The sequence below is a fragment of the Octopus sinensis genome, linkage group LG15, assembly GCF_006345805.1.
Source record: "Octopus sinensis linkage group LG15, ASM634580v1, whole genome shotgun sequence".
Taxonomy (NCBI): Eukaryota; Metazoa; Mollusca; class Cephalopoda; order Octopoda; family Octopodidae; genus Octopus; species Octopus sinensis.
The window spans coordinates 22,491,391-22,503,404 of NC_043011.1; the positions used below are offsets into that span (position 1 = coordinate 22,491,391).

The following is a 12,014-nucleotide window of genomic DNA, read 5'->3' on the forward strand; positions in this document are numbered from 1 at the left end:
ATTCTATCGGTCTCTTTTGCCGAACCGCTAAGTGACGGGGACATATATATATGTACAAAATATATATATGCATGGCTGCAGTCAAGTGACTGAAACAAGGAAAAGAATAAAAGAATATGTTTGTGTGTGTATATATATGTATATATGCATATGTTTGTCTATATATATATATATATATATTATGTAGTAACGCTTCTACAAGTGCACTTGATCAGCTAAGAGAGTAAAGATAATGCTATAATAAAATCTACAAGTCTTGTGAAATATTGCTACCCAGGGTTTCCTGGCCGAAACATTTTGTTTTGTTGTTTTTCAAGTTGAGAATAAGACTGTTTGTCAGTATATACAAGGGATGCTCACAAGGAAGAAGACAGAAAGAGAAGTACAGGGGGGGGGGGTAATGTTAGAATAAATAAATGTCAAAAAGCTGTTAATGGTTTACAGTGTGTCTGGTGGCCTATTTTAAAATTCTGCCAAGATTTATATCTTAGAATGCAGACATAAAGAAAAAAAAAATCTTGTTCCTGGAATTTACATAGTCTTTGGAAGCTCTCAAGTTCTTTAAGACTGATAGTTTTTCAAGAGAACATACTGAACGTCTTTTTGACCCATTAATTAGGGTTTGGTTTTGGTAAAAATTTTCCATTTGATGTTGTTGGTCCCTTCATCTTTAAGTTCCCAGATTAAAGCTGAAGTGGATAGTTGAATGTCTCTTATCATGGTGCCTAAAAGTCAAAAGATGGTTGATATACCTGGATTTAACTTTTCCTTTTACTGCTCCGATATAATGCTTGATTTCTGTTCGACTTGTCATAGTTTGATGATACCCGTACTTCATAAACAACAGTGGATATATATATATATATATATATGTATGAAATTTTGTGTTGGTTATTCTTTTGTTAATAATATTAATGACAAATGGTGTGAAGTGGTTAAAATTAGGAATCAATGCAGGTTATATAACTTATTCAACTGTTTAACATTCAGATTACTCTTTCAAATGTAATGTTTATTTATTCGTTTGGCTTTGAATTCATCTTGTATTATCCTGTAGCTTTGGGATTTTGATTATGTGATTGTTTAGTTTTAGAATAATATTGTAGGATTGGTGTGAGAAACTGGTTCTGGCTGATTTGAACATAAAGCAGAATATTTTGACTGGATATGACTAGTTTGAATGCTAAAGGGTTAATGCTTATCTCTCCTTTGTGGTGCTTGCCAACATGCAGCTAAAAGTGTTGACTATTAGTATTTTTACCAAAATAATTATATTCATTTCTAGCTACAACTTATGTTTTCATTTCACTTGCTCACCTACTAAGCAATTCAAGAATTATTAACTATTCCCTTTTGATCCTAACATTCTGTTCTCCTGTTCCCCGAGGGAGAGCCATGATATAGTATTGGGTCAAACCTTCTCAGGAATTTCATATAAAAAAATAACTGAGAACTCTTGTTTTTGTTAACATTCCTTAAAGTGTTGTTGCATTTATATAAACATTGTTGCAGTGTTTTCAGTATTCCTATTGTAGCTGCTGACTTTCTTGGAAGTTTTGGTACATCTCTGTAAATGCTTGCTATTTACGTATTCCATAAATCATCTGTGTGTGTGTATGTGTGTATATATATATATATATATATATATATATATAACTGTTAATGATTCACAATAATATCAATGGCTAGAGTGTGCTACAAGTAGTATCATTCATTATTGAGTTGTATGTATGTGTTATATATATATATATATATATATATATAATCTTTTGAAGGTGATATTACATATTTATTTCAGAGCATTGGGACTTCTGTGGTAAAAAACTATAAGTACTGTAAAACTGTTTATAACACTCTTCACAGTTCCAGAAATCTAAAGAAACCTAATCTCATTAAATTTGGAACTGAGTTCAGCAAGGTTAGAGGGAAATCTATTTGGTACAAAAACAAAAGCTGGCATGAAAAAACAAAGCTCTTTTAACTAATCAACTTCTAAGTAAAGAAACTGACATACTACCACACCCTTATCAAAGCTATAAATTGCCGCTAATCTAAAAGCATTTTGCTCTTTTGATTTTGTGCCAACTTGTTTCTGTTCTTGTACAAGTTACTGCCTGATCTCACAAAAAATTTTTTTCTCATGACACTGTGGAGTCTCTCTCTAATTAGCAATGAGTTACAGTTGAAAACATTGTTTTCTGTGTCTGGAGATGTGCTGAGAGCAGGTTCAGTTGTGTCTGCTTTATAACAATCTTAGATTATAAATTGGTTTAAACTGATGAGTCAATTATTGCTATTGTTTGTGTTTAATTTCCATAGAAAGAAATTCAAGATTTGTTGTCATTTATAAAATCTTTGCAGCGGATTACTATTCACTAACATAATTCATGAGATGTGTTGCAATAAACAACTAGCTCTATACATATTGGACATAGTTTGTTTTAAATGCTATTCTTATATCCAATTGTATAGACACTGGAGGATTGAATGTATGTTAATGTTCAGAGAATTTAATGTTCAATGGTGAATTACTGAACAGCTTATCAGTTGTAAACTAAAACCAGTACTTTTCAAATGTTGGGTTCTATAGCATCTCACATGATACTGACAGTGCATACAGGTGTAGTAATAGTCTTAGATTGTAAATCAAAATCTGAAAGGTTCAGAATATTCTTTTTATTATTGGATAGCTTTTAAGGTATTGAGCTGGCAGAACCATTAGCACACCAGGCAAAATGCTTTGCGGTGTTTTGTCCATCTTTTATGTTCTGGGCTCAAATTCTGCCAAAGTTGACTTTGCTTTTCCTCTTTTGGGGATTGGTAAAATAAGTACCAGTCAAGTACTAGGGATGATGTAATCAACTTTCCACTCCCCTCGAAAACTGCTGGTCCTGTGCCAAAATTTGAAACCATAATTAGACACTTTTAACTGAAGCTGATGTATGTGGGGAAAATAGAGAATACAATACTAGAAATGTTTTCTTTATCATCTGACTACACGTGTGTGTGTGTGTGTATGTATGCATGCATGCGTGTATGTATGTATATATATATATATGTGTATATGTATTATATTCATTTATATATATATGTATATATGAATGCATATATATATATATATATATATATATACGTGTGTGTGAATATGTGTGTGTATATATGTATATATATGTGTATATATATATATATATATGTGTGTGTGTGTGTGTGTGTGTGTGTGTATATATATATATGTGTATATATATTTATAGGTATATATATATGTATATATATATGTGTATATATAATGTGTGTGTGTGTGTGTGTATATAAATGTATGTATATATGTGTGTGTATACACATATATGTGTATATATATATATATATATATATTATATATATATATATATATATATGAGAGAGAGAGAGAGAGAGAGACGCAGGAGTGGCTGTGTGGTAAGTAGCTTGCTTACCAACCACATGGTTCCGGGTCCAGACACTATTGCTACCATAAATTCTCCGAGAAAAACATACTGCATATAGGCTAGTAGAAGAAAGAAAATTGTAATTCCTTTTCTCTATTGATAAGCAGTTATAGACAACTCTTCTGCTCCTCAGAAATATCAAATGTGAAATTTGTATAATTTAACGAATGGTAGTTTTTTAAAAGTTATGAAGTAATATGGGGAAATGGTGTTTGTTTGAGATATGAATTTAAAATTAAGAATTACTGCTTTTGATTTTGGTGAGTACACTTTAATACGAGAATCTTGAAATTCATATATTCCTCCTTGGTAAGTCTTCTGTAGTAATCCATAATAATTTATGTATAAAATCCATTGTATTCTCCTGTATTCCAAATATAGTCCATAGACTTAAATAATATGAAATAAAATTGTGTGTGAAATTTTATGTGTACTTACCAAAATCTAATGCAGTAATTTAAAATTTTATTTTATATTTCAAACAAACACCATTTTCCTATATTACTTCCTCTCTCTCTTTCGGAGAGGCACTGAGCAGCTATACGCACACATACACACACGGCAGTAACTTCCACCTACCGAATTCAATCACAAAGCTCCGGTCGGCTCGGGGCTATAGTGGAAGACACCTACCCAAAGTGCCACACAGTGGGACTGAACCCGAAACCATGTAGCTAGGAAGCAAGCTCCCTAACCACACAGCTATGCCCATCTTTAAAAAAATTACCATTCAAGAAATTATACAAATTTCACATTTTATATCTCTGAATAGCAAAAGAGTTGTCTATAAATGCTTATCAATGTAGGATTCCATTATAGGGACAGCACTTCTGCGAAATGATCATAAGATGCTTTAAAAACTGAATTCGAAACTTTTAAAATGTCATTATTATATATTTATACTTATGCATATTTACATATATTTATATTTTTAATACATCTATTATTTTACACATGTATATACCTTTCTGAAGAAGTTTCTAATACTGATTTCCTGATATTAATAATAATATATTAAATAAAATATATATGTATATATATATATATATGTGTGTGTGTGTATATATATATATATATACACACATACACACACACATACATGTATGTGTATATGTGTGTATATATTTATATATTTATGTTTATATATATGTGTGTATATATGTATGTTATTTCTAATTTACAGCTAGCCATAGCTGGAGCTCCTGTTGTCAACTGGCGCCTTTATGATACAGGCTACACTGAACGATACATGAATCTTCCCAATATCAATCCTTCTGGTTACAATGAAGGATCTGTACTTTTTTATATTGATATGTTCCCTGATGAGTGAGTAATATGAAATTATTATTGTCTGCTGGCTTGCTGGGGCAGGTGTTGTTTATTTTTTTCTATTGAAATTTAGTTGACTTTGCCAAACACCAAAATAGCACATGACTCTTTGGACACACAATGAAGATATTAATTATTTGGATTATTTAGATCAAAGAAAGTTACAAGTTTTATCAGTTCTATCAATAGTAAAGTGACTGCCAGGAATTTTAATTAATTGAAATTGCATCTTTTGTAATGAAAACATGTTTTAAATGACTGCTTCAGATTAAAAAAAAAAAATCCAAAATTATAATTTATATGGACTACAGAATACAGGCTCAATTTGAGATTTCTAAACTGTTCAGCCTTTCTGCTGTCTGTTATAATCTAACAGCAGCAGTTGTAACATGGTATTTTTTTTAATATCCATTTTGATTTGTTTTAACATATATTTCTGTGTAGTGCTTCAGAAATTTCTTATGTAATTTGAAACTGTTATTTGTTCGATCTGTGCAGTTGCAAGAAAGTGTCCCTGTGTGGTAGACATTGTCTTAAGTTTTGGAGATGCTCAGTGGTTGGGAGATATTTGAATAACTGGATAAGATAGCTGTCTGTCACAGCTTTTACTTCTAAGATGATTTAAACTCTGCCTTGCTTAGCCATTATTTAATCTGTTCAAATCTATAGGCTGCATTTTATTTTGTATTTATTAATAAATTTAGATAAAGTAGAGCAAACATTTTCGTTTTCATGTGATGCTAACCAAAATTACGTATAAATTTGTGTTGTCTTACTTTAAGGTTGCATTTTACATTTTGCTATTTCAGAGAAAATCGCTTGCTAATCATTCATGGCTTATTAGATGAAAACGTCCACTTCCACCACACAAACTGCTTAGTTAATGAATTGATACGGTCTTGTAAACCATACAGGTTACAGGTGAGTGACTTAATGGACAATTTCAGTCCAAAGTTCAAACTGTTATTGTCATTGTGAAATGTTTCTGAGGTAACTACTATTAAACTAATATTTGGTATGTTTTTAGACCTTGTCCTATATATAATACTGCTATTCTGTTAGCACTATTTCAGCATCAGTTTTATTATTTTAGAAGTAAGTAAATTTTACTTGTTATCCTGAAGGGAACATTTATTTTGAGTAGTTTATTCTGATTTCTACCGTTCTCTCTGTAAATTGAGCTTCCAATAAATTTGGTTGCAGTTAATGTGTGAAATAGATATTATGTACAAGACCTCTGTTACTAGCTTTGCCTGAAACTGGAAACATACTTTTGGTGCATAACTATAGTTTGTTTCAATTGGATCATCAATACTTATTGGATACTTATTTTTAATAATGTCATATGTTGCATTTGACAGAGGCAGTGTAATTGAGATTGCTTTATCATTGCTATTTTCTATTGCTGTGTCTTGCTTGGTGACACAGGTTTAATTGTATTTTTAATATCTCTTATAATTATCACTAAAAAGTTGATGACTTGTCTAGTACTTTTCCAAGTCGATAATGTGAGCTTTTTCTTCCAAATTCAATATTAAGCATGGTGTTATCATTTCTTTCTGTAGGTCTATCCAAATGAGCGCCATGGAATACGTAACCATGATGCAAGTGAACATTACAAGACAATGGTGCTCAGTTTCTTACAGGCACATTTGTGAAGCCCTCTGCTGACTTATTTTTTACCAACAACATTAATAAGGAGAATGGTTTATGAAGCTGATGGCAGTGTCTCTTCTCTCACTTATCTTGAAACAGTGCTCCAGTGAATTTTTGTATCAAAATTAAAAAACAAAAACAAAAAGACATCTGACAAAAAACAAGGAAAATTTGAAAAATTTATGAAACCCTTGACCTGTATAGCTGTAATGGTACTTGGTTTGCCTGCCATCTAGACTAACTTTGAGCTTCTCTATTGTCATGGCTTATTTACCTGAGGCTGTTTGAAATTTCCATTCCTCCACCCTATTTATTTCTACCATTAAAGTTATCTCCCCTACTTTAAAAGAAAGCAACCTTATGTTCTTCTTTTCTGTCTTTCTGTAGTTGCCCCCATGTTTGACCAGTTTTTCCACACTGTTTGTATGGAACCAACAGCACACAACATACTAAACAACTACAAATCTAGGTTATCCACTTTTCTTCTGACACTATTCAAAAGAAAGACAAAATAAGCGGGGGAAAAAAGCTTTTTTTTTAAAAAAAAAAACAAAGTTTGAAACAAATAAAAATGGAAAAAAAAAACCAAACTATGAAAAAGCAAATGTGGAAATTTATCTGACAATTGAGACTATATCATGTGTGTGTGTGTGTGATATGTTTCCACTCAAAGCAACCCTCATTCTTGCTAAGCTTGAACAAATGAATACAAGGATTCTGTTTGTCTTTCGTTGTTTTATCATACAACCCTGATTTCATTAATTTCTTTTTTGTATGTGTTTATGTGTGTGTGTGTGTGTGTGTGTGTGTGTGTGTATGTGTATGTATGTATGTGTGTGTATATATATGCGTCTTTTACATTGAAGTATCTACTCACCATTTTTATAATTTCCCCTTTTTTTTTTGTATTGTAGCTATGGTGGTAGTTATTTTCTAATGTGAAATGATAATAGGATTAACTTTTGGATAAATCCTACTTCTGAATGTCTTCATTTCTTTTCTTTCTTTTCACTCTGACGCCTTATTTAAGAATTTTTTTTTTTTATCTTCTCCCTTAAAAGAAGCTGTTACTCTACCAAGAAAACTTATTATTACATCAGTTCTACATTCCTCAAATCTCTTCAGGTGCTCTCGTTTCGTTATTTCCTTTTCCCTCATCATGAGTAAATACTGATGCTCTGACCAACCAAATGTTTTTCAATAGCTTGTGTTCTATAGACTTCTTCCAATCCAAAAGCATTTTCGATTTTTGGGGTATTTTATTGGGAGCATGATCAAGTAATGTTAGCAACTACCTAATAGCTGCTTGATTGCTTGAAGGCTAGTCATGTTGTTGTGTCTGTATATATGCAGTACTGAAATCCAAAATGGCCATGATGTTTCTTTTTATATTTCAAAAACTCTTACACTGGTGATTGTCATAACATCTCCGAATTATGTGATTAACTTGTAAATCATAGATTGAGGAATTTACAAAAATAACTTATAATGCTTTCATTATCCATGATTTGAGAGATTGTGATATGATTATCATAGATTTAATGAAAGTTTGTTTTTAGTTAATTTTTTTTTTTGTGTGGTTAAACTACTCAGTATTGAACAATATTAACCACACTTATCATTGACAGATATTCATTTCCAGCAAATGTTACATTTTCTCCCAGCTTGTAATTTACAAGTGTATAATTTCACTGTAATCACTTGAGCTGACTGCTGACTGATGTAATCTATTTGATATCATCATAATGTTTTTAATCTTAATTAATTTCAAGGTGTTTTTAATAGTAATAGTCTTGATATCTCTAACTCAAGACACCATTGTATATTTCTTTTTCTTTTTTTTTTTTTAAATAAGTTTTAAATTAGAGAATGTGAAGATAAATGTCAACCAAATTGCTTTATATTTAATGCAAATTTCTTTTGGTTAAGATCATTCATTCTTGAAGATTGATTTTAAAATTATGGACAATTGTTTTCCTGCAATATATTGACGTATCTACTCCCAACACAGATGACTTAAAGACCTTTGGACTCATCTATTCTTTCTTGTAAAAAGGAGCTCCTGTTTTGACTCAATGCCTATAGACTTAATGAGAAGTGACTTAATCTACAAACTCTTCAGTTCTTATGAGCTGCAATTTAAAAAGAGAAAAACAACAAAACAAACTCAGATATTTAGAAGACAAATAAAAAAATAAAACCAACCAACCAACCAAATCTTAACAAATATGCTCATTTAAGTTTCATATGTTGAACTTGAAGTAAAATTAAGTTTCAGAAATGAAGACATATTAAAGACAAATGAAAAGAGATTTACTGCCGAAGGAGATTGTGTTGCTTTTTATTTTAAGATTACCAATATATAACTATATGATGGTTAAGTAAAAGTGCTCCTCAGTTTTGAGGAGTTTATGTCCCAACTGTTAGATAGTTCTTTTCACTGTATTTGTACATAATTTACTTTTTGTCTTTTAATGTATTTTATTTTTAAAAAATTTCTTTTTCTTTAATATGGCATTTCTTGTCTTTGGTTGAGTCATACTTATTAATATTGAAAACTTATGTTTTGAGTCATCAGGGACGCTTCTGTGTAGTCTCATGAGCTAATGAGGGAGCCTGTAACTAGTCATTTGACCTGCAGGAAGTAGTCGCCAACAAATCCTCAAATTATTAGATCAAGATTCATTTGTTTTTCTTCTATTGCTAGTCATAATCCTAGCTACGAGGCCTGAAGTTTTGGAGGAGGGTAGGAGGGGGGCTAGTCAATAAGGAGAGGACTAATTACATACTCAATACTTCTCTTATCATAAGCAAAAATATTCTTGATGACTCACTTTATCAAACAGCAAAATATGCAATGAGGTGGTAGGTGGTGAAATGTGATGATGTGACATTCATACTCAAGAGTGTTAGTGATATTGATGAAGTAAAATAGCTTCAATTAGAAATTGGAACTGAATCATAGATTCAGTTTGGTGATAGTTTACCATTGTCAGTCTATTTCCGGCATTGATTGATTGCTTTTTATCTTGGAAGGAAAAGTCAACCGTTGTGGGTTTTGAACTTGCAACAGAGTCGCACAAAACTAAATACAGTATGGCATTTAACCCATCTCTATAGAACTTCAGTGATTTCCATTGCACCAGTATTTAACCCAGCTGTATTTGGCCCAAATATTCTATGTGTTTTATGTGCAAACTAGCCAGACCCAGCCTCTCACACATCGTTATTCTACAACGATATTTCTGATAATGTTTCTCTTAAAATAATATTCCAAAGGTGATAAAAGTGTAAACATGTAAAACTAAGTGAATAAAAATAATATTGCAAAATTCTGATTTCTTTTGGGTACCGCCTCATATAGTGTAAATAATACTTTATGAGCCTGCAATTAATAAGACTAATTACACTCAGTTGATTACTATTTTATGGAATATTTAAAAAATAATACAACCCCAGTCTTTTGAACTTTTGTGAACATTCAGGGGATTATAATATGTTGTTTTGTGCGGTCCCTTGTTTAAGTACAGATTCGAGAACTTCCCCCATATGAATAAGAAAAAATATAGGAGGAAATATAAAAAGAAAATTTTGAAATAACAATAAAATTTATGGTTTATTTTACCAAGTTTTGATTCCAGTGTCAATATTGACGTACGTGCCTACGAAGTCAACATATATAGTACAGTAGTATCCGTTGTGCCGGAAGTATATTTATATTTGTAAGACAAGATACTAATTCTATATTTATCCACAGCTCAATGGAGAAAGGGAGATGTATGGGTGTGAATGGCAACTGTCCAATATTAAGAGTTGCTTGGTTTTTATATTTCGAAATATGTCACGGAAAATTAATCGTTTTAGTAAATGACAAGTTACAAACCCGAACTATAAAGGTGGATAGCCTATCTATTTATTTATCTATCTGTGCATGCATGCATGCATTTTATAGGAATTCGAGGATTCGACACATATAATGTAAATAATACTTTGAGTCTGCAATTAATAAGACTAATTTACACTGAGTTGATTACCGTTTTATGGAATATTTCAAAAATAATACACCAGTCGTTAGAATTTTTGTGAACAGTCAGGGGATTCTAGCATGTCTTTTGCATATGGTCCCTTCATTTAAGCACAGATCGACTTACCCAAATAAATAAAGATACAAGGAAAATACATGTATGTATGCATGCATGTATGTGTAGTAATTCTGGTTGTCAAACTGGTGAGATTGTTGAATACGGGAGACTGGAAATGATTGGCCGTAAGTAGGCTTTATTCTTCTAAGAACAAGGGTTCGGTACCCGTCATTAGTTGTTTTACTCGTGAACCTTCCTGATCAGGAGTCAGCCATGTTTAAATATCATTCGAAAGCCGCGTTTTCGACTGGCTGGTGAGACAATGGAAATAACTGAATAGTAATTATAAGAGTAATTATTACCATATTCTCCCCTGCTGAAGAATCTGAGTTTGTAAAGTTCTTTGTCATCAAAATGTATGTGTGTGAGTAGTGAGTGTATGTATCCTGGGAACGGAAGGAATGGTATGAGGCATTACAGTATTTCGGATAGTTTCTCAGGTTGTTATGAACGTAGACGTTGTTGACCAGCTTTTAGTTGTTCAAGTTTTGCGCTATTGGCTTCTTCAGGGGTCGATAACATTGGTTCCGGTCTGCCGATGTTTCCGTTTCAAAATCGTCCACAGGATCCTGGTTGCACGATGAGGTATCAAGCTCGGTCGGTGTATTGGAAAATTGCGCATCTTCCTGCGGAGTCAGATGTTTCAACGAAACCGTTTCCTCCCTGCCGCTCGATAAGCGTACATGGGCGAAGTGTGGATTGCATTCAAGTAACTCAACCTCTTCTACAGCTGGGTCGTATTTTAAAAACCGCGGTTGTTTCTTCAAGGGCACAGGTCCACTCTTCACTAGCTGTTCTGGTAGTTAGGCCCCAGAAGTTAAGCAGCGGTAAAAACTGGACAGCTTCTCGTGAGACGTGGTGTTAGTGGCCGTACAGAGAAGGGAGCGAATGGAATGCAGAGCATCAAGGGGTACGCATTGCCAGTAGCTTGCACTCAATCTCTTGGAGTTCAACGCCAAAGTAATGGTTTTCAAAAGGGTGAATTGAGCCTTTCGACCTGTTCATTCCCAGCTGGATTGTATGGGGTCGTCCCACTGACATCAGCCGGAAGTTGTTGGATACACTTCCACGGACCATGTCTGATAATCTCTCATCATTCTTGCATTAACAAGCCGAAACAAGCAGTTTATTGATTGCGTGCTTAATATCCAGATGTTTACACAGGGAATTGTAAAATTAGCATTTGTCTTCTTAAGGAATACAGACACTTAAACAGTTATAGTCGATGTCCCGCCAGGATTAATATCATGTTGTTTGTCTTTTTGAACTGAATCTTAATGTGGATTATCTTAACTAAATTATGTGATAATCTGCCCTAGAAGCAATTGGCTTGTATGAGTGCATCATAAATGTATCTAGTCAGCATGGCAGAAGCAATTTGTTTCCAATCTTAGTATAGCAAACTATATGATTGGAGACAAAT

General features: G+C 32.6%; 1 protein-coding gene across 2 annotated transcripts in view; it reads left to right on the forward strand.

Moving 5' to 3' along the window:
• LOC115219635 (dipeptidyl peptidase 9) overlaps positions 1 to 8,636 on the forward strand; it is a 117,028-nt gene extending 108,392 nt beyond the window's left edge. For both annotated transcript variants that reach the window (XM_036509535.1, XM_029789792.2), the window contains exons 18-20: positions 4,648 to 4,790; positions 5,603 to 5,714; positions 6,359 to 8,636. In XM_036509535.1, the coding sequence (XP_036365428.1) occupies positions 4,648 to 4,790; positions 5,603 to 5,714; positions 6,359 to 6,451 (348 nt within the window). In that variant the 3' untranslated portion in view covers positions 6,452 to 8,636. The remainder of the gene's footprint in view (positions 1 to 4,647; positions 4,791 to 5,602; positions 5,715 to 6,358) is intronic.
• Positions 8,637 to 12,014: the final 3,378 nt, after the last annotated feature.